The sequence below is a fragment of the Scatophagus argus genome, chromosome 13 (assembly GCF_020382885.2).
Source record: "Scatophagus argus isolate fScaArg1 chromosome 13, fScaArg1.pri, whole genome shotgun sequence".
Taxonomy (NCBI): domain Eukaryota; kingdom Metazoa; phylum Chordata; class Actinopteri; family Scatophagidae; genus Scatophagus; species Scatophagus argus.
Window position 1 is genome coordinate 6,432,644 of NC_058505.1, and position 23,942 is coordinate 6,456,585.

Here is a 23,942-nt window from a genome sequence, read left to right on the forward strand (position 1 = left end):
AGGCACAGGAAATGAAAAGGGCAGGCCCATGAAACGCCTCATTGAGCTTTAGCCGAGTGTTTGGATGTGAGTGTTAAGAGTATAAACAGGGAACAGTGCTATCATATGTCCAGTCAGGCACTCAGTGCTCATTAATATCTGTCACAAAGCGCTCAACAAAAATCTATGTGAAATCAACACTGCACCCTGTTTTCAGGAATTAAAAGGAAAAGCTCTAGGTGGATATGCAATATGGCAATGCTGACATGTTTTTTTAATGCAAAGCTTCTCAACTGTCAGATTGCAATGTGACTAAAGGGAGGACACTTAATATCTGATTTCGTACAACTGATGTTTCATACATCAAAGAGTCACGTCATTTCATTTTTATAAAAGTCTGTTTAGCAAACAACACTCTTTGTCCTTGAGGGAAAAACTCCACCCGAAAAACACATCAATGGGGGGGAGAAAGATAGAAACTACAGGAAGATCAACATAGGAGCTGCTCTGTTGGGCTTCCCAAGGTTTCTATCTTTTTGGCAAAAATGCAATAAACATGATGTTTACAAAACGGATGAGCAAAAACAAAAATCACAATATATCGGGATGTTACAAGTAAAATGTAAGTGAAGACTGTGGATCCAAGAGGACGTTAAGTAGCTTTGGATAGGTAGGACATAAGTCACACTACCTCCTCTCAAGGATGAAGACTTGAGGCCATTACTTTACTTACTTTAAGGAATTTAGCATAGCCTACCCAGAATATCTTTTTGTTATCTGGCTCCACTAACAACTGCATTTTTGCTCAGCGGAAACATGAAAATGTTTATGGACTGTAAGTCAACCAAGATTTTCTCAATCTAGCCACAGGCACGTTCACATAAAAGCACCTTCGCAGAATATGCCTTACTGCAAACATGGACACGTCTACTGGCATCAAACTGACATATTTTAATGAAGGGCAAATCATAATATTAGACATTTGACTTGATTTGACAAATGTGAAGAAGTTAAACACATAATCCCAGTTAAAAGCAACACAGTTGGAGCTACCAAATGCAGGAAGAACAAGTGGGGAAAAAAGGTCACAACCTGTGTGTATGCGGTTAATTGGCTTTTAATAACACTGCCTCATCATTAGGGCAGTGCAGATGTAACTATAATAAAGTGGGTATAGTAAACTGGATTACTTTTTTGGACAGTTACAAGCAGTTATAAGTGTTAAGTGCTACAGCCAGTCTGTACTGTGTGGCATATTTGTGTACAAAAGCACAACGACCTGGCTCCGACATTGCTTGAGAAAGCAGAAAACAACGAAATGTCTGAACACTTTTGTCCTCCCTCTTGCAATTCAAGCGATGAGCTCCACGGGAAGTTGCAAGAGGACTGACTTCTCAGCAGGGAGTGCTTTTATACATGTAAGAAGTGAGCCACTAACACTAAGCAGGGTTACACCTGAAATGACCTCGCTAACACCAAATCCTGTTTCGTAGTACAAGCCTTGTATTTTCATTGCTTCAGTGTTTCATTTGTCACACTTCAGACAGGTACATAAACAGTGGCGGCTGGTGCTGAAATTGATTGGGTCGGCTAACAAATAAATTATAGCCATAGAATTGCAAGTTAAAACAAAAGTAACATTCTCATTCTCTCTCTCTCTCTCAATATATATCTTTATATTATATTTATATACTTGCACACACACGCACCATTTTGACAAATTTTTTCTTCATAGGATATTGAAGAAAACGGATTATTAAGAAGATGATCCACCTCATTCATGTTAGCGCCCGCCATTTTTCTTCTTCTTCTTCTTCTTCTTCTTCGTCTTCTTCTTCTTCTTCTTACAGTGGTGTTGGGCTAAATGAAATCAGCCCAAATGACAAGTAAATCACGGGGCGTGAAACGACACCTGTCAATCATTTAACAGGCGCCAGCTCGTTGCTGATTGGTCAGAACCGATCGACCTGTGGGCTACACGAAGTCAGCCCAAATGATCAGCAAATGAAGAGGGCGGAACATGATACCCGTCAATCGTTTACACCCGGAAAGCAAATAAAAGCAGATTTGATGTGCTTGCGCTGCATAAAATTAGCCTATTTAGAGATATCCAGTGCTATTCTTTTAACTATTTGGTGCTGTTGCCACTTTAGGTTTCACTAAAACTAAATCTTAAACGTATAACAATCTTTTGTGTGTTATTTAGACAATAACTTTCTCATCTTTATTCCATAACGTAGGGAGGGCTTAGCCCCACTAGCCCATTTATTCCAGCCGACATTAATAAAATGCAGTGACTAATGGCTTGTTATTTTCCCTTTTCTGTCAGGTCCAAGGGTCACAACAGGACTTTATTGATTTTAAGATAATACCTTTATGACCAGGTAAAACCTTTGTGCCAGCTGTTGGGGATTTTTACAGGCAATCACAAGTAAATGAGCAGCTTCAGCTATGACAGCTATACTTTCACCTTTACACTGTGCACCTGTTCTCTAAATGAAATGCATTGTTTATTGTATCAGTATACAATGAGCAAATTGTGTAACTAGTAAAATCATACCGACAAAAGAGAGATAGGGTGTCGTCTCTGTGTGTATGACAACCACACTTCATATTATCAAATGAAGCTTCTAAATGATATCTCAATCAGGGCAGACGGAAAAGATGATGCAGCTAGTTCTCCTCCGAGAAGGAAGTAAGTTTTAATTTGCATAACATATGTATCTATGTTGATGACCTCATTTAATATTTTCAGTTTTTTTAATTTTTTAATTTTTATTTTTATTTATTTTTATTTTTTTTGGAGGGGGGGGGTTACCTTTTTTTTTTTAGTGACTTTTGAATTGAGCTCACCAGCTCTTTCATTTGAGGATTTCAAGACATGTACTGTTGTATATGTATATTTGTTTCTGTATGTACATATATGTGTATTGTATGCATATGTAAACACAACATTTTAATACTTAAGGAGAGGTCATATGTTGCCAGATAAAAAGTACATGCCATATCTCCAAAATTAAGCAGGAACTCATGCTAGATTTCTACCATTTTTGCAGGTTTCAGTGCAGGGCGTACTTTCTTGGTTCAGATGTTAGAATACGTCCACACCAATGGGTTGACTTTCTGATATCAGACAAGTGACTACGGCCCAAGGCATGGGGAGTGCCCTCAGTTTTAGAATTGCTGTTTCTAACATTGCTTGAGTATTTTACAGCTTTTTTGTATCTAAAATATCCATTAAGGAAATAATCTTTTTTGATATTCTCTTTTCAAGTAAACGTCATAGTATGAGTATAGCATGGTAATCGTACAGGAGGGACTGTGTTTAAATGGCACTTCTGTTGCTTATTGGTAGAGTTCTCCACTTCTCTTGAAAACATAGCCATGTATTCCTGCAGGACAAGCTTGAACAGCTGCATCTTAGTACAGCAATTCAATTGTTTAAATCTGTTATTCCAACCTTTTTGTTGTTAAATGCACAAATTTCCTCAGCACATCTTTTTGGAAAAGAATAATGACACTAAAGACCTTCAATCAACAGCCATTTTGGAAGACTGAGTATTTCTCAATATGCAGCTGTCGGTGTGTGAGGGGATGTTAAAACCTTTAAGAGTTTTACAGGCCAGACTCCAGACTCCAACACGCGAGTATTTCTAAATCTAAATGTGGACAAAGAAAGACATGTCACTTGTAGGAGCAGTGGCCTCCTACCTCACACAAATGCATTTCCAAATTCTTGAGAATTTAAGAGAAGGGCATCTTTTTATGACATCTTTATATTATACAGTGGTGGTGCTGGTGAGGGAGACATGGTAAGCCTACTATTTGGATACATGCAAAAATGTCATATATCTATCATGAACTAATGGAGAAAGAGCTTAAAAACAGCCATCATCTATGCTGTGTTGAAATCAAAAAAGAAAAAACAAAACAAGAAAGATGAGCTGGGGTTCAAAGGTGAGTTCGTTTATGGAAATATGATCCATGGCAAAATGCCCCTGAGTGCTTTTATAAAAGTGCCTCGCCTCACCTCAGTAGACACAAGCAGAGAGCTGCAGAAGCAAGAACATCTAGAGCGTTAGAGGTGAGTTGCCTGCACTAATGTACTAATGCTGATATACATAGAGGCACTCCGTTTTAATTTGCTAGTATAGTCATTATAGTTATTTTTAATTTTACTTTAAGCAAAGGTGACCGATTGATCCAAAAGATAAAATGTAATTTGCAATCCAGGTTTATGTTTCAGACAGGTTTATGTTAAGAAGCTGAATTTTATGTCTTAAGTCAAGCCTGTTTTTAAAGTATTGTTTTTTGATGTTGAAACACCAAAAAAAAAGCAAACATAATGGAAACATTTATAGACATCTAAATCGATTGCTATAAGTTTTAGAATGACATCCTGAACGTAAAGTGACGCAAAAAAGGCAGATTTGTTTAACAACGAAGAGCTAAAGAGATGAAAAGGTCAAAGTTGATATGCACATCTACACACCGAGAAACAATGTGAAATGTTTGCTCAGTGTTTAAGGTTTCAAATGTGACTAAGGCGTGGGAGTAACTGACGCACAAAAATCACAGACTGATAAGGCTAATTGCAGATCATTACAATTCTTTACATGTATCCGCCTTTTTTTTTTCAGAGCTGCAACTACAGACGGCACCATGCGGTTCAACACACTCTTCTTCCTGATGATTATTTCTTGTCTCTCTCTTGCACTGGCACAAGGTATTTTTACATACACACACGGAATTTGTCTTCTGCATTTAACCCATCCTTAGTTGAACACACATGCAACACCCAGCAAATTACATGCAGTGAAACACACAGGGGCAGTGGGCAGCCACTATCAAGTTCAAATTGGGGGGTTAAGTGCCTTGCTCAAGGGCACATCAGTCGACTAATGGAGCGGGGAGCGTTTTTTCTCATTAATCACTCCACCACAGCCAAATTTTTCCTGTCTGTCCTGTCGGGGAATCGATCCGGCGATCACAAGCTGCTTCTCAAACCTCGAGGCCACGGCTGCCCCTTGTTTGTTACACCATACCTTTAAACAGTTTCCTAATATCAAAGGGTCCAGAGTCATTAATGCCTACTTTGCTGAAATCTTACCTAGTAAATCTCATCTGAAAAAAACCCCAAACATTTTCAGACAGATTTGCCCTTTTTTTTTTTTGTTCACCAACATAACCCTGCAACCCCCTACAGAATTGCATTCAGATAAAAATTTCATGATGGTTGCTTGAGGAATCCAATTTTTTTGTCTTAACTGTGACAACATACAGTTTGGTCCACAGTGTTCACTTTTCTCATAAACATCCCTCAAGATAACAGTGGCAACTCTGGAGCGTTTTGAGAGAAACGCTGGATGTTTTGCTTCTGTTGGCATGGTAGATCTGTCTAGCCGTCTGTCGACTCTCGAGATAACATTCTCAAAGTGTAGTCAAGCCTGACTGCTCCTTTTGCCAGAAACATTACATTTTTTCAAAAAATCATTGATCTTGAGCATATCAGATGATTTCTGTCTCTTCAGTCATCAGATTTCCGAAGTAAGTGTTTTCTTTTCTATAGCAGATTTGTACTTTTTCATGTACTGTTGCATAAGTACCCTCAGTCTCTCGGGATCTTTTTCTGACTGACAGATGGCGAGTTCTCACTTGTCTTTCAGACAGAGCAGTATTTCCTTGGCTCTCAAAATCCATGCAAACCTTCTTTTTCTATGTGTCTATGGGTTCTGCCTTGGTTATTAACCGAGTAAGTAAGTAAATGCTGTGATATACGCATTCTCATTTTCATCAGAGCAATAATGCAGCCGTGCCTCCACCCTTTGTCCAAACCCTAAAGGTTTGGCTTCATCAGTGAGATCCAGATATTTTCAGCTCACTGACTCAGTGCTCTGGAGGGATGGATGACAACACTTTCCTACAGTTTTACCCATTTTGTGAAGTTGAAACTTCTTTACACAAGTCTCAAAGGTTCTTCACCAAGTCAGCCGCTTCTTCTTCTGAACAGACTGTTTTTAAACAGTCGTCTGCATAGCATCTGAGCGCCACTGTGTCAACAGCTTCTGGCGCTGCAGTGTCTTTTCTATTTTCTGCTTCTCTCTGGTGCAAGATGCAATATTGGGTGATGAAGTCACTGCAAAAAGGTGCACTGCCAACTGCTCATTAGCTGTTACAAGATTACTCTTAGCCTATTGTGCTCAAAAAGATGTGAGTAAGCCTTCTCACATCCAATTTTTCCCTGAGCCCCTCTGTTCAGAACATAGCTGTCTTGGGGGTCTTCAAAGAGTGGATCCATCGCTATTTTTCCTTGACGGTTGATGAAGATCACAAGGCCAGCAAATTTGCTCTGTTTCCTCTTTTCTTTTCATTCGAAAGCAACATTGCACCACGGTTACCTCATTGTGTATGAAAATGTGGATACCACTGTCCTCAGATTTGTAGGGTTATCCAATTCCTCCATAAACTCCACATCTTCCATTATGTTATGACGGCCAGTCAAAAATTCAGCATAAGTATTGCATGCAATTCCATCTTCACATTTGATGAAACATGCAGAGACTTCAGTGACTTTTACTAAGACAACGTATCATAGTTGCACGTGGAGAAATCCACTGAAAAATAAGCATCTTGAATCAAATTAGTTTCATCAGTCTTAACTTCTTCTTCAGAGGTTGGAGTCATTAAAATGTTTTTAATCCTTTCTAGACTTTATCCAGACATAGATAAAACTAAAGAAATGGTTGTTGACTTCAGAGGAAGCCAGGGTGAACATGCTCATGGTCATTGTCAGATCCTCTGTGGAGACTGTCAGGAGCACCAAAGTCCTTTGTGTTCACCTAGCTGAGAGCCTCACCTGGTTCCTCAACACCAGCTCCATCACCAAAAATCCCAGCAGTGCCTCTACTTTCTGCACAGACTGAGGAAAGCCCATCTCCCACCCCCACACTCTGACCACATTCTACAGAGGGACTGTCAAGAGTGTCCTGAGCAGCTGCATCCTGGTTTGAGAACTGCAGCATCCTATACTGCAACCCTCTGCAGCAGTTAGTGAAGACAGCTCAGAGGATCACTTGAGTCTCTCTCTCCCCCTCTATCATAGACATTTACACCACATGGTGCATCTATAAAGCCAACAGTACTGTGGATGACCCTGCGCATCCTTCACACAAGCTCTTCACCCTTCTGCTGTCTGGAAGAAGGTACTGGAGCATTTGGACCCTCACTACCAGATTCTGCAACAGTTTCTTCCCCCAAGCAATCAGACTAGATTGATACAAACACACACAGCCACGCAACATATACACACACTCAATAACCCTACTTGCACTACATTGTCACTTTTATACCACACCACACGACACTGTCTGTTGTCTACATTGTGTTGTACTTGTACTGTAAATTGTTGTTCTTGTATTGCACTAACTGTCTTGTTTGTCTTCTGTGTTTATACTTTTACTGAACTGTGTGCATTTTATCTTTCCCCTTTTTCATCTTTATGTATTATGATGGAATGTTGTTTCATTGCTCACACATACATGGTTGTAATAACAATAAAACTCCTGGGCCTTGACCTACAAAGTTTTCATTCAGCCAAGTGCAAATCTTCCTAGGGATGTGACAGACTTTCCTTCAAAATTCACTGACTTTATTAGCTTGCATCCAGCTCTCCCTCATGGTTTGTTCGAGCTAATTTCCTCCAGTTTTTCTATTAAATGTAATGGCATTCTGTCTTGATGTCCAAAACAAAAAGTTCATTTTTTATTATTTTATTTTTTTAAAGGTTTATTGCCTAAGTACCTGCATGAGCAGAACTATGTAGAGCTCCAGCACCTTTAGCTCTTCCCAAATATGTCAATGCCTGTTGATTTAGCTGATTTAATGTAGTTTGTCCATGTTGTCCAAATAATGTTCACAATGTTAATAAATTAAATTGCACTGTACATACTGGGGGGTGACTGAAATCTGACTTCATCACTTTCTGTTCCTTTAGCGAGCTTTGACGACTGCTGTTTGAAGTATGTGAAAAAAATGAGCTCCAGAACTCAAAGACATGTTGTGGACTACAGACGGCAGGTGACAGATGGAGGCTGCAACATCCCCGCCATAATGTAAGTCCACACAGACACTAAGTACAACCACTTTAAAACTGAACGTCCTACACTCTTTCTTATGTTAAAAGAAGTGTTGTACCATTGCTGCTCACACTTAACATCTGTTTTCATCAATGGTCCTCTAGCTTCACCATGAGGAGGGGACGTGTGTTATGCACTGACCCCAGAGAGGCTTGGGTGGTAGAGCTGATGGAGAAGATTGAAGAAAAGAAAGCCAGAAATAAGATGAAGAATACCTCTTGGAAGGTGGGGAATTACTGAAGTTTTTGCACTCCAAAAATGTATATCTTATCAAGTCATGTCTGCCATTTCAGTTTTTTTAATCTCTGACAGTAGTAAAGATGAACTAGATCAACCAGTTTCTAATAGAAATGATTGTTTTTTAACATATTATACAGAAAGAAGTGTTTGAATCTCAATGTACTTGTAAACTGTTTGAAATATGCGTGAACTGATGTTAAAATGGGTGCCTTTGCTTCACACAGAGCCACCATCGACAGGCACAAAGAGGCTGAGGGCGACCGTCTGCTGCAATGGCACCCGTTTGTCATGTCTTCCTGCCAAGTGTAATCATTAAGCAACAAACAGATTTATGGCATCTTACTGGAAGGCAGGGGGCTAGGCAAGGAAATCTTGTAGCATTACTTTTGCTTTCGGTATACACTAAGATAAAGGTCAAAAGAAAGCTCGGATGGAACCGCACCAGCGTTTGTTGCTGAGAGTTGGACTGCTGATGCTGACCGGCCACCACACAATAAATGCCTTCAATAGCATGGCTGCTTCATTAAGCATATCTGCAGATGTTTTCTTTCTGTTTGAGACACTGAATATTCAATAAGCTGTTTAATTAATAGTGATGATAATATTTCTTGCATGATGTGTCCAGATTTTGATAAATGAAAATGTCTTTCTGAATGTGTGTCATTACAAAAGGAGAAACTCCTAATTTCTTAATTTTTTTCTAAAGGGTTTAAATGTTGGTCTTTTTCATACATTTGGTGTATGGATTTTATTACTGTGTATTTCCACAAAAGCATTATTACAATAAACCTATCACCATTTACTAAATGTTGTTTAAATGTTTATGATTATGTTCACATGAATGTTTTATGCAGTATTTTTGTCTGGTAGTTAATCCTTTGTGTTATTTCTAATGAAAAACATTTTTATAATGTATTTTCTTAACACAAGGGGCATTAAGAGGACATGTTCATCTATTTTCCCAGGTTTCTTCATGAGCCTGTCATAACTTCCTCAATCACATGATGTTATCACCATTAAATGCATTTATGCCGGAAATATTTTATTGAGAACATGACACCCAGTCCAACACAGTTTTATGTACCAAGTAGATAAGTAACTATTCTCATCGTAAATGACCTTTACAGATCACTGCAGTAAAAAGAGACTGACGCAATCAATAGTCATTTATAGTAAAAGAAGTGAGGCAACACATTCTGCATGTACGTGAATGGCTCTTCAAAAGAGTTAATATGAATGTGGGCGTCTTTTAATGTACAGATAATACTAATAATTTCACACTCCATTTCAGTCGCTTTTTTGTACTGCATATATGGACCACATGACCACATGACCAAATTTTTCTTGTTTCTGCTTCTTGACCAAAGCACACTGGGACATGATTCATCCCCTGCTGTGACACTGAGCAGATTAATAAAACTAATGAATATTGAATATGAATATTTCGTACCTCTCTTTATTGCTATATTCCTGTTTTCCCACCTTGCCATGAAACTTTATACTGCACAGCCATCAGGACTTTGACCAGTGACTTTGTCACTGATTCACTTTGCACAGGATGCACAGCTCAGACTATTTAAATCCCAAGATTTAAATAGTCTGATTGCAACTGCAGTGCAAAGTATCTGCAGAAAGTAAGCTGGCACATGAAAAGCTTCAATTAGAGTATTTGTGAATGTATGGTGTTGATTTACAACCAGCAGTATCTTGTGTGACATGATTCTGGATTTATTCATTGATCTATGGTGCTCTGCTCTCATTTCCATGGGTATTCACAAGAACTGCTGGGACATGCAGCTGATAAAATCTCACTGTGAGTAATGCAATGTGTTTGACTAGACTATCTGGAAGATTGACGACTTCCACCCATCGGTGTCTTGAAGAGGTTTTGTCTTGCAGACTTTGTGTTACATTGTGGCTCAATAGCAACACTATCAGACAGTAAGGCCTGTGCTTTGCAGTGTGTTAGCTCTCTGATGTGTGTTTACTAAAGGAAAGGTATGAATCTTCTCAGCCTAAGTGCACGTGACTATGATTGTTGTTCGAAGAATCTAGGGCAATCATTATTTAAAAACAAAACAAAGAATCCTCAATTCACACAGGTAAAGTGTTTGAATAGGCAGCCAACATTGCCCAAAGGCAAACTTGAGGGACAGTTTGACAAATGCATAATAATTATCAAGACATTAATGGTATATTCAGTTTTGATGGATATCCAAAATTGCATTGAGTATGACTAATAGATGCAACACCTTCTGAGGTCAAACAATCGGATTGCAGCTTGGGCAGGATTTTGGTGCTCAGGCTTAGTTTACTCTTGTTTATATCACAACATGCTGACAAATGTGCTGCGCTCTGTGCTTTTGCATGCTGGGGCAGAAAGAAATAGCTTGGCATCGTGAACAGAAATTTTAGCCCTCTTTTATAAAGGGGAAAAAAAAGCATGAAAGGAAAAAGTGACACGGAGAAACAACGTGGAAAAATCACTGAAACAGACATGATGAATTACAAGAAACAAGGTGATGGAGTATATATAGACCCAAAAAGCAGAGAAAATTAAACTGTAAAGTGTGACAGGCGTTTGTAATAAACAGAAATGAAAATGTTCAAAGATGCAGCACAGACTTGTTTTTTTTTGCCACCTGCGTAATTTAAAACCTTGAAATTCATGTTAACAGAAGTCTGTGCAAGTTTGGTGTGAAATACTAACACGCGTTTGATTAATAAATCATGACTCCTGAGTAGAAAGGACAACAATAAAAGAAATATGAAATCAGTCATAGAACTTTGCACACCACAAAGGTATTTGAAATGACATTTTTATTTATTGCCATAATATTTTTTACTGTTTACCTAACCCCAAAAACTGTCATAGCAGCTACTTTCTTTCATCATGAGCTGTGAACTGTTTTCGCAGGATCATAAATTGCCTGAATACCATGACTGTAGTAAGTAGTTTTTTGTAATACTTAAAAGTCAGTAAAGGTCAGTGTGTAGGTTTAAGGGAATCTCTTGAGATCAAAATTTAAATAATCAAAATTACATAATACACATATTGACAGAGCATATGAAACACAATGAGATAACCTACCAGACTGGAAAACTCACAGTGTTATGGAAATAAAATTGACCTTATTTAATCACTTTCATATACAGTATAAACGCCACACCCTTCTACAAACAAAACATCTGTATTATTATGTCTACAAAAGATGAAATCTCTATTAGTTGATACTATTATTTACCTTTCTCTGACTGACATCTCATTCATGAATTAAAAAAAATCCTCCACGATGGTTTGATAATTTCACATTCCTGTTGCCTTACAAAAGATGGATCTCAGGGTGGTTGTCAACCCTCTTGTGAAATTTCTTTCATGCTCAGTTGGGCATGCTGCTCACACTACCAAAACTTGTATGTTGAGCAATGTTATCATTGCTATCTTAGTGGACAAAAGTGTACCAGGTATGATAACAGAATACACCAGCGGATCTACACCCACAGTGACTTTCACTAGCAAGATATGGAAGTAAATCATTGTCAGTATAAAATCTGTAGCATGAGAACCTAAATTCAAAATCAGATTCAAAAATGAAACTGATTTCTTCTCTTGTATCTTTGCTAAAAGGAAGATTCAACATTTCTGTGAAATAACCTCATTCGCTTTCTTTTCCAGAGTCAGATGAAAAGAACAGTATCAATCTCATGTCTGTGTGTTAAAGCTGGAGCCAAGACGCGATTAGCCTAGCTTAGCATAAAGACTGGAAGAATAGGGAAACAGATAGCCAGGCTTTCTCCAAAGCTCAAAAATGCACCCACCAGCATTACAGCTCATTAATTAAAATGTTGTATTTGGTCTTGATGAACAACAGTTTATGCATCTCACAAGTACTTTCACTCCTGGCTACCTCATGTGACAAAAAGGAAAACTGTATAGAGTAGATAAAAGAAAATGGTACTCAACACACAAATTTGAGACTGGTATCAATCTTTTTATCAAACCTTCTGAAACAAACCAGGTATTTTCCCAAAATCTTCTCCTTCAAGAAATTAAATTACATGATGATACAGACCACGGAGTGGTGTTTGTTTAGCAGACTATCTGAGTCTGCTCTCCATGGGAGTCTGTTGTGGGACTCTTTGGTACACATCTGGGTGTAGCCCACAGCTTCTACAGACCTCCGCTTTTGGACGCGGTGTAGCAAAATTCGATAAGCGCCCGTAATGGGGCTTCCTAAGTCTAGTTTGTTGTTGAGGAGGTGGATCTTGGTGATGCCAAGATCTTCCAGCGCTGCCTTCACAGTCAGTTCATCTGCGCTCAGGATGTGAGATGGCTCGACTAAGTGGTGGGGCGTAGGGCTACAAGCTGGGTAGGCCTGGGGGTATTCAATACCTCTCATCCAGTCACTGTCCATGATCTGTGCCACAGTGAGGCGATCTACAGGAATCGGTCTCAGGAGGCCCTTAATGATCTCCTGGCATGAATTAGGTACATAGGGGGGAATGGCAAAGGAGCCCTGTAGGATACAACATCTAAGCCTTCTCGTGTTAGAAGCTTTAAACGGCATAGCAGCAGTCACCATGAAGTAAAGCAAGATACCCAGCGCCCAGATATCTGCAAATTGACCAATGTATCCTTTCTCCTTGAACAGCTCGGGGGCTGCATAAGGAGGAGAGCCACAGAATGTGTGAAGGACATCAATGCAGGACGTGCTGAAACCAAAGTCGCCCACTTTAATGCAGTAGGTGTTGGTGTAGAAGATGTTCTCAGCCTTCAGATCCCTGTGCACAATATTATTATCATGCTGGGAAAAGAGAAGAATGTTTGAGATTGTTGTACTTACATTTAGTTTTCTTACAGGAGCATGAGGAAGTTGAACAGCTCTCCTGCACAGTTGGTTTAATGTATAAGAACTCTAAATGCAAAGTCACGGGAAAAACTGTATGCTTGAGCGTCATCTTTTCCTGTATTCATCACTCAACAGCTGTGAGGTATTTCAAAAATCATGTGTTGGTCTTTAAAAAGCATTCTGTTTTTTAATATTTTTCACTGAGCGTTTCCTTTCTCATTTCACAACAAAATGCACTGCTCACCATGTTCACGTTAAGGATGCTGTTGACTTACCATATGCTTGACTGCAGACAGAACCTGGGAAAATACAAGCTTGCTTTCCAGGTCTGACAGGCGCCCCCTGGTGCTGATACGAGAGAACAGCTCCCCTCCGCTGGCATACTCCATCACCAGGTAGAGCCGCTTGAGTGTCTCCACCACCTCATACAGGCGCACAATGTTGGGGTGAGACAGCTTTTCCATGCAAGAGATTTCAGAGCTGAAAAGTGCTTGTGATCGCTTATCCAGCCGCACCTTGTCCAGGATTTTTACTGCCACTCTTTCTATCAGATGAAGACAGATATGAGCAAAGTGATGCTAGAAGGAATAAACACATTTTGCCAAAGTTTCTCCTACCAATGCTATTATTCAATCTTCCTTGTGTTATGAAGGTTTTCTATTCTTAATATGTGTTTTCATCTACAGAATGTCATCGTCACCATGTTGCTCACAGACTGCTGGCTATGAAGGTTGAAGACAGTATGGATTAGTGGATGGCTGGTTGACGAGATTAGACATGTCTTCTGACATCTGGACTGACCCAGACTGGATTTACATTGCGTAACACGTTGCACCAAGCTGACAGAAGTGTCCTCCACAAAATTAATCTGGAAGTGTGTGTTTTAATTTATATTAATTTCCAGCTAATATGTAAAAAAGGTAACAAGTTATTTGCTCTTACATAAAGTCTCTGAATCTATGAGCTACAGGAAGTTTATAGTTTAATAGCTTTAATAAGAGTTTGTGTGAACCATGTAGAAAAGACCAGCACAGCATGAGGCTTCTAGATTGTTACAGAAAGGCCTGGCTCACAGTCTCTGTTCCAGTTCACCTTGCTTTGTGGTGGAATAGAAAAGGACCTTCCCCAAACTGTTTCCAATGCAGTTTCCGCACTGCATTGTCCAAAATGTTTTGGTATGTTGAAGCACTGAGATTTCTCTTCACTGGATGTAAGGGGCCGAACCCAAACCCCGAGAAATCCCCATACGACACCTGAATTCAATAATAAAGAGGTGTGTCCTGTTACTTTTGTCTATAATGTAACTTAACTTAAATGTTTCACATTTCACCTTTTTTCACAATAATCCATTTTTAAAGCATATTAAGTGATTTTCATGATTCTTAAAGGAAAATGTAATTTAATAGAAATCTCATAAACACATCGAAAGTTCAAATTAAGAAATAACAGATTAGACACACCAGTCCAAAATCATTATATTCAGTATAAAGAAACTACCATGGGCCACTTTTCTTGGCAGTGTTTTTAGTGGGGTTTCAAATGTTTTACCTGAAGTGTGGCCATTTCAGAACAGTTTATCATCACAGATTTACTGAAGTAACTCCGGTACACATGCACATGCACAGAGAGAGGCCTTTAAACTAATTAAACTCATACAGCAGATGTTTAATCAGAGGTTTAAAAAGGCAAAATACCCAACTTCTCACCTTTGGTCAGGTCATGGATCCCCAATCTAACCTGGGAGAAGTTTCCAGAGCCGATTTCTCCTCTCAGCTCGTAAAGGCCAACTCGGCGTCCAAATGTCAGATCATTCATCACCCTCTCTGAATGCGTAAGATCATAAAAGGCCTTCCCAAACGCAGTGCGCTGCATCAGTTCTTGCTCCTCGGTCATGTTCTCCTTCGTCTCCACCTTTTTCCCCATATTTGGGGATCTCAGGGTGATATCCTGACATGGTGTTGACTTCAAGTGAGCCCCTAAAGAAGAGAAAAGAATCAAGATGATGTCATATTTTGGGCTAAAATCCTACAATTTCAATTCAGTGGTGTGGCCTTTACTCACATGTTTTCCCCTTTATGTTCTTCTTACTTCTCTCTGTGTTGATGGCATTATTTCTGTTGTTCAAATACATGATTTCAGCCCCAGACACTAGAAGCTACACTGTTTTCCTTTGTAATCTGAGTTCTTGAAGATTTTGGAAAACAACAAGGCGGTAAATTACCAAGAAAGCAAATTTCCATAAACCAAAAACTGAAGGAAAAAAGTGATCGGAGATGATGTGTGCAGCATAGTGCGAATTCAAAACCATCTGCGTGCATCAGGAAAAACACTCTAAGATGATGCTTCTCAGGTAACTGACTGCTTCGTCCAGATGCTGTTTGGTACAACTGCCCTTTTTCCTCCTGCTGTCTCTATGCTGCAGCATTGTCTCCCAGAGTATAATCCAGTACTACTGCATTACACTGCCGTAATCCCAGAGACTCCTCCCACACAGACAGACAATAGACAGGCTTTACAGTGGCTTCTTTAACCCCTAGACATGAATATAATGATGCAGGTGCTTGAACAGGACATTGATGGGATTATCTCTACAATGTACTGCATATGACCATCATTACTGTTAGGGGTCAAGAGACTGAAGGGAGGTTATAACGGCAGTGAAACTGGTTCAGTTTAATGTGGTAAGAACATTTAATGAAGCCTAACTGTAAATTACTTTATACATTATAATTCAAACTTAATTATCTCATTATTTTTTCTGCTTTGTCAGAGACACCATGTTGTTGCAGGCTGCAGCGGTAACATAACCATTAAATTTCTTCAAAATCAAAAACAAGCAAAAAAAAATGCCGCTTTACCCCCATAACCTCATCCAAGATCTGTGAGTGTGGCCTTCTGACCCAGTGACCCAGACACTGATCATGACACCAGACAGACACAAGGCCAGACGTCCACACAGACGTACTGATGGACTGTCTGCTGCCCGTCTCTCCCGTCAACCTCTGCTAGACTGGACACTGGGATTGTCTGAGAGTCATCAAGCATAAGCTGCACAGTTATGTCGGGAGTGAGTCATTATAATCCAATCACGGCCTCAGTGAGCATCTCAGCACGTGCAGTGTTGAATTAATGTTGGCAGTCTATTGAGGGAAGGGAAGGTGCATCCAAATGGGTGTGATCGTTGGGAAAGATGGGCTGCTTTCCTCACTTTCAGGACAAAAAAAAAAAAAAAAACCTACAATATCAACTGTAGGTTCAAAGGGCAAACCCCAAAAGGCCAGTTAGTGAGTACCCAAAATATATGACTGGAGACCACAAAATCTGAAGATGAGGAAGAGATGAAAGGAAACGAAAATTTGATTTTAAGCTATCTGAAGGTAAGATATAATATTCAAGTTGCTGAACAGCCAAATTCCCTGGAGATTTATAAGAAAAACCTTTGAATAGACAGCCCAAAAAGATTTACATGCCCAAATGATCTATTTTAAAGTGTCCAAAACAAATCAAAGTATTTTAAAGGACAGAAGTTTATGGCAAAAAAAAAGGTTTTAAAACTCACAACATTTTAAAACTAAAGGTTAACTCTTCACCTTGGAAACAGCAGCTGATGACACTGACACATCAGAACATCCACTAGTAACTGCTGTGGAGATGTCAGCTGTGTCACGCGGCCTTCGTCAGCAGAGGAATTCTGTCCAGTTGTCAGGGAATTGCAGAGGAGAAGTGTGTTCACAGTTTTCAACTTTGAAACCAACACGGACGAGATGTCATTAAAGTGTTCGGAAAACTGGAAATTTATACGACTATAATTCAACTGGGCCAACCTTACATGCTGAGGAAGATTGTGTCATACAACCAAAAGCTTCTGTGCAAACAACACAGAATTTCATTTTATGTGTGATTCGTGCTACAAAATTCACAAAGTTTACTTCTGGTTTTGACATTAAAGTTTTGTCCTTTCCCCCATATGGGCCTGAAATCCAATATGAAAACAAAACTGTGTTAATCTTTCCTAGTTTTTTTTTTTTTTGACAACCTGCTTGCTTGCTCTACATAATTAAATCAAGTAATTAACAAGTAATCTGGGTTTTACGAGGATTATGATAGAATTTCAATAAGATTTGTTGTAACTTCGTGAAAGGAATCGGCAATTGAAACCTGTTGTGGGCGTCACCTTAATCAAGGAGTCTGAGTGCTGATGGCCCTGTGAGCGATGATCCGTTGATCCCGCTGAAATGAGGGGATCACATCAACACTTCAAAGAAGGACTAACACCCGATTAAGACATGAATGGGGAATCAATATCAATAAAAAAGCTAAACTTCTTTCCTTTGAGTAATATAAAATAAGGCTTTTTAATCTGAAAAAAGAACAAAAATATAATTATTTAAGTAAGCAACCTTAAAGGAAATCAAAGCATTTAGATTTCCACTTTCGATGAGATGCATTCTGGGTGCTTCTTTTGCCAAGTTTAATTCATAATAATATATAAACAGAGATCGGCATGTCTGAAAACATGTTACATATAGAGTATGTCATTCTAATTCTTAACCTAGCCTCTGTCCTCTGAAGAGAAACTGAGATTTGAAGGGCAGCTCTGAGGGGTCTGACCATTTGGTGTCATGTTGAATAAACACAAAGGTGCTGGAGTTTTCTAAAGAGGAGGCTCAGGCCCCCACGCTGATCCTGTTTGTGTGTTTGGGCCAGGTTTTGTTTTAAGTCGGGGGTGTTAAACACCTTCCCCCTGAGATAAAAGATGATTAATGCCTTTGAATGAGCGACGCTTTAATGGCTCAAGGCTACTTAAGCACTTCATTAGGGTGAGCTCGGGCCTGTCGACACACTCGAGCCACTGCGACCCTCGCAGCGAAAACAGAAAAGCTGCAGAGAGTTCCTTTGAAGTGGCCAGTGCTTGTAAGAACTCCATCCCACAAAGCATTCGGCATGGAAATTTGATTAGCTCTCACTTTTTTTTTTTTTGATTCCACACCACTTTGAGACCTTGTTTTCAGGTCACATTCGGGGCTGAAGCTTCATCCCATATAAATATCAGAGGCATCAGTGAGCACAGGGACACTCAGGATCTGGCAGCTGAAGAGCAGATTTGGACGTAAGCCATGGATGTACCCCGACCATTCCTACTCCTCCTGTGTGCCCTCCATCTGACCTGTAAGTACTGTTTGCTCTCTTCTATTCAACTGCTGCTCTGATGTGTGTACAAGCAGCCATTCACTAAGTGGACTGTTGCAGGTCTGCTCAGTCATACTTGCTTACCTCTTGTGATGACATGAAACATGAGTCATAGAGGAGTGTGATGCTGTGAACTGTTATGGCTGATGTGTTCACATGTGTGTACAGCAAGGTTGACTCTATTCACATTCCTTTTAGATACATAAGTTTTCCATGCAAGTCCAAAATGAATCTTTCCAGATAAGATAAGATAATCCTTTATTAGTCCCATAACTGGGAAATTACAGTGTTACAGCAGCAAACAGGATATAGATGAACGCATAAGCATGCTTGTTACAAATATTCTGTTAAAACTGAGTAATTGAGAGTGTCTTCTTATGTTTGTTTGTTTTTTGTTGGAAAGCTATCGTTGTAATATTCATATAATCATCTGGGTTTAATTACAAATGACTTTTAAGAAAATTGATTCCTACACTTTCGTATTCAAATGTTTAACTTTAAAATATTGTGCTCACATGCTCTTCTCTTGTCTGAAAGAAAAGGTGTGCTTCCTCAAGTAAGATGCTACGTGTTAAGTCGCTGACATTTGTGTTATGTTCTCTAGTGAGCGGAGTTTTCAGCAAACACATAGATCACAGAAACCTGTTCACACAGAGAGTGTGCTGCAAAAGACAGAGTCATTTTGTCTACATTGGTCAAGGTAAGGCACCACATTACACCACCACGTTCAGGGTAACCATTCCAACATCGCTAAATGTTTTAATTTGCCATTAAAGACACACCTGTAATCCTCCAACAGAAGCCAAAGCGTGATTTGTCAAACAGATGGAGAAATTTAAAGGCAGTCGAGATGATTAAACATTCGAGACTTTCAAAGACAATAATCAGTGTAATAAGAAATCCCTTGCTGTCTGACATCAAATTGATTTTGTGTTAATGTCTCTCTCTTTTTCCTCACAGACATCTCTGGGAGTCCTGTCAGCGTTGATGTGGGGATGTGCAGGTCGCACTGTGGGGGAGCATCCAGGCCATTACATGAAGCAGGGCAGCGGGATTACTCCAAACATTCCTCAATGCTGGAATTTCTCAGAAGCAAAAAAGTAAGTGAAGTTCACCCACATGGCCACAAGGGCGCGTTGCAACTTTGTGATTGCCCATGGTGGTTGATGTACCGATAGCCCAGCAGGTTGTAAGCAGCTTGATTATGCAATTATAAATGAAGCGTCACAAAGCACGTATTATGTGGCTTTTATGCGAAAATACGCATAAACTAAGCAACAAAATTTATCATAACCTTCAAGAGTAAAAACACTCGAGTCAACAAATAATTTGCACCACTTAACATTAAAGCACACAGAAACGTGTTTTGACATGTCTGAACCAAATTTGCCGTACAAAAGATGAGAACGCGCGGAGCTGCAGCTCCAGAGAGCCCGGAGCCCCTGAACCAGCTGCCCTCCTGCGGCATGAACCAGGTGTGTGAGCCGACCGGGATGCGTGTGGAGCGGGTGCTTCTCTTCGAGGGACCCCGGGAGGTGGAGGTGATCGAGGAGTGCCACTGTGAGCTCAAGATGACCCAGTGCGTCCGCGTCCCCGCACTGAGGACTTACTACTCCGAGACGCCATATGAGACAGTCATCGACGTGGGAGGATGCTCTCGGTCCAAAGGCTCACCAGGTGCGTGTGTGTGTGTGAGCCTACCTGTAGTAAACCCATCTCATTTGACAACGACCAAAACAGGAAGAGGGTCTCAGCTGAACCGGGAGCACCCAATCAAATGAAAATCACCCACTAAAAATAGAAATATTGAACATCAAACTTCAGATAAGAAAAAGAAAGATAAAATGCAGTTTTGAATTAAAGGTTTAGTCTGTAATATTCAGACAGTTTTACTTTCTTTCACCTGCATCGACTTTTAAAACTGCCCTGATACAAAGAGTGCATGGCCCCGTTAATGTAGTGGTTTTGGTTTTAGTAAAACATTTTAACAGCATATACATCAGTTATACTGAGGCCCTTTGTCAAAGCAGCCTTCCACCATTAGCACTGGACTCATAGTTCACTATACTGACAAAGTAAAGCCTCCATCCTCACTTTTAGACCATTTAAAGGTATATACAAAAAAAATACACTGATGTATTAAAAGAGCCATCAGTCAGTTTGGGAACCCAAAGCTAATGCTGTGTTTTAATGTTGTGTTTGTCATCTACAGAGGGTTTCTCCTGCGTCCCCACTAAGTTTGATTCAGCCTTGGTGGACACCCCCAACAAAGCGGACCTGATCCAGACTGTGACAGCCTGTGAGCTGAAGGAAAGCTGCTACAGGGTCCCATATGTGGAGTATTACTATGAAACAGTCCACCACGCTGATGGAGTCAAAGAGGAGAGGCTCAAAGTAGGTGTAAACTCTAAACTCTCTATGAAAATTGGCTATTTTTTCATTTCTAGCTCTCACATACACTCACTATTGTTTATACACAATAAAAATCTGTGTGAAGTCAGCTTTATGTTTGAATCAAGCCTTGCAAAATAAGCTTCATTTCTACTTAGCATGGCATACTTAACACCAGAAGAGTGATTTCATTTGTAATGCAGGTTTCACACTCTCTTTTTGTGATGAAGCCGGGAGGAAACGGGGGTCTGGTTGGGTGCCAGACAGTAATGAAGTATCTTTATTCATCAGACGCATGTGTGGAAGACAGCACTTAATCAAGCTAATCCACTGGCCGGTGGCTGGCACCGCACATCCTGGTGTGAGGACTTTCAGGATGTGTTGCATGCTTATTCATGCACAACCTGCAACAATACACATGACAGACTGGCATATTTGAGTCGCAGCTAATCTTTATTCAGGAAAATACAATTAAAATCTGATTTAAACTGTTTTTGTCGGCCATGGAAAATGAGGATTTAGACTCATTATTCTCCTATAAACTTATGCTGTTCAAAAAAGTCCTGCTTTGAAGCAGTAAATCTAAAATTTTAATGCTCTCAGTATCACAAATCTGAAAACAATCATTTATGATCTGACTTCATGTGCTATTTAACATGTTAGATATATGTGTTGTTTGAGTTGTATTTAAGATTTAAGCAGACTTTTTGGACACAGTTGGTCATCTGCTGTTCCTTAGCACTAAAGGTGCGAGCGCAGTGCAAACACAAATGGCTCCTGCAGGTGTCGAATCAAAGCAGTTAACATGCTAAAAAGCAGCTGGCTCCCAACCCAAGTGGGTCAATATTTGTGAGCAGCTGTGAGCTGATTGCACTCTCTCTGTGTTGCTAATTTTCCACAGGAAATAGATGTGGGCAGATGTTTGGGAGGTTGCACTACAGGAAACCGATGCCTTCTCAGGTAAGTACGAACACAGCTGCCGTGCACACGCGCACACACACACACACACACACACCTCCTCCGCGCCTCTCATAACACCTGCCTGTGAGCTCTGACACTTTCTGCACTCAGCATGTTGGCCTTTTTAGTTTAATCCCCACACCAAATGTCCCTGTTCTAGTGGCAGACGTCTAACAATCTGATATTACTTTATCTTGAATATATGGAAAGAATAAGAGACTCACCTTATAGTTCCACTATCATATTGTCAGACTGTGAGCTGATGGCTGGAGGAGGAAAAAAATGCTGAACAAACAAAAACAGAGTCTATGATCCCTAATCATACAGTTTCCTCATTTTAACCCCCCTTAAGTAGCTTTGAGATTGTTAAAATAATCCTTTTTCCACACTGTGTGACAGTGTCATATAATATACTGTATCAACCTGTTCCTGTTCAACGAAGCCATCGATCTGTCTGTTTCCACTGAGGGAATTGTTCAAATCCACATGTGACTGACACCGTGTTCTATCAAACGCAATTATTCCAGTTGTATTATGCCTTCATTTAGACGCACTTTTCCTAAGTCAAGCCCAGCACATTTTGTATCGTTGGAAATGTTGGCCTCTTTACTAGGATTTAAAATCAAGTGTTTTGGCTTTGTTTTTATTTTAATTTTTTTTTGCTTGTCATATGCTCTGATTCATTTTGTTTGTCTTGTTTTATTAAAGTTTTCACAATAATTATTATTCTAGTTGAAATCAATAATCTGTCACCAAACAGACAAAAGTATCTGGCAAATCACATGATACCAGCACAAGAAAAAAAAATCTCATACTAAAGACAATTGTCACAGTACCATGGGGCATTTCAGCAGTATTCCAAGGTGTAAATACTGTAGTTTAGGTATATTTGTTTGGGTGACATACACCACATAAGGTGGCTGATGTAGTGCACAGAATGATTTTAATGTTCTTTTACTTTTCTGCTGCAGGAGTCCATCTGATCCAGAGATCTGCCACTTATGGGCTGAGAGACAGTCCAGCTCCTGTGTTCCCCAGGGCCACGAGAGCCACAGCTTCCTTAACCAGCACGGGCAGCTACGCACTGTGCTCTCCATCACTTCTTGCCTGTGCCAAAACTGAACACTGCGCCCCCTACTGGAAAATAACTTCCAATCCTTTCTTGTCAAGTTTCAACTCTAGTAGCTGCAGCCCATTGATGACCCCATCAAATATTATAACATTTGTTTAAGAATTTGCTACCCTAATGTATTATTGTATTATATGTAATATATGTAAAAATGATAATTTTGTAAATAAATTTAATACAACAATCGCTGAGGACTTGTCATTGAAACTCTAGAAAATATAAACCTATAAATGAACTTTTCATGGAAATGAAGACATTTTCCCCCAGAGCAAATAGTGCAGCCCTCTTTTAAATGATTATTTAAGTTTAATTATAACTGTAAAAATCAATTGTAAAAATGTGAAAAGATTTTAACAGAAACAGGAGCATATGTTGACAGGCCTGACAGATGCGTCTTTTAGACTTTTAGACTTCTACAGTTTGATGAAATCTAAAATAAATTTGAAACAGTATCATGCTGTGAGCTTTCCAAATGAAGCTTAGAAGCACTGCGAATGAGCGCACGAATAGCCAAGCAATTTTGCAAATGCCCCACTGAAAAAACACACGTGCAGTCAATGGCTCCTTATTTTGATATCAACGTGTGAAACAACACTTTTGTGTTTTTTCTGTCATCACAAGAGAAAAGGTTTTATGGCTTGCTTTCAAGGTGGCATGTAGAAAAAACTTTGATCTCTTAAGTGTTTATTACGGCGGGGGAAACAAACTTTTTTTCAGCGTCAATCTGTTTTTCACTCGTGCGTAATTGTGCGTAAAGATAGAAGTAACCAAATGGCACCGTGAGCCATTTTTGAATTTCCTAGGAAATAACCGGGCTGGCTTTGTGAAATGAATGAAGATAAGTGTAGAATGAAGAACTTACGTTTGTTTAGCTCATGGTTAACCATGACTATCTAATTTAAATATATTTCTGCATGTCAAGTATTGTTGGGTAAAATTTCAGTGTACAAACCCCACAGTCTCTCATGCTGTGCTCTCATGCTATATTTAGGGCCACTCATTGCCAAACTGCTGTAACTTATAGGAAGAAAAATGTCCTTTCATGAGGGAATGAAAACAGTGACTACA

The 23,942-nt window shown here is 39.6% G+C and overlaps 3 protein-coding genes across 3 annotated transcripts; 2 read left to right on the plus strand and 1 right to left on the minus strand.

Annotated features, from left to right (window-relative positions):
* Positions 1-3,997: 3,997 nt before the first annotated feature.
* ccl25a (chemokine (C-C motif) ligand 25a) lies at positions 3,998-9,794 on the plus strand. The gene is made up of 5 exons (XM_046409490.1): positions 3,998-4,063; positions 4,620-4,705; positions 7,973-8,090; positions 8,219-8,339; positions 8,579-9,794. The coding sequence occupies exons 2-5, from the start codon at positions 4,642-4,644 to the stop codon at positions 8,606-8,608; spliced, it is 333 nt and encodes a 110-aa protein (XP_046265446.1). The 5' UTR covers positions 3,998-4,063; positions 4,620-4,641; the 3' UTR covers positions 8,609-9,794.
* A 2,615-nt stretch (positions 9,795-12,409) lies between these two features.
* LOC124069408 (serine/threonine-protein kinase NIM1) lies at positions 12,410-15,127 on the minus strand. Its single transcript, XM_046408568.1, has 3 exons — positions 14,911-15,127; positions 13,480-13,748; positions 12,410-13,159 (listed from the first exon to the last, which is right to left on the minus strand). The coding sequence occupies exons 1-3, from the start codon at positions 15,125-15,127 to the stop codon at positions 12,410-12,412; spliced, it is 1,236 nt and encodes a 411-aa protein (XP_046264524.1).
* A 2,127-nt stretch (positions 15,128-17,254) lies between these two features.
* On the plus strand, positions 17,255-23,054 carry pnhd (pinhead). The gene is made up of 7 exons (XM_046409692.1): positions 17,255-18,373; positions 18,999-19,094; positions 19,355-19,494; positions 19,795-20,071; positions 20,607-20,788; positions 21,687-21,745; positions 22,717-23,054. The coding sequence occupies exons 1-7, from the start codon at positions 18,322-18,324 to the stop codon at positions 22,865-22,867; spliced, it is 957 nt and encodes a 318-aa protein (XP_046265648.1). The 5' UTR covers positions 17,255-18,321; the 3' UTR covers positions 22,868-23,054.
* The last annotated feature ends 888 nt before the right edge of the window (positions 23,055-23,942 follow it).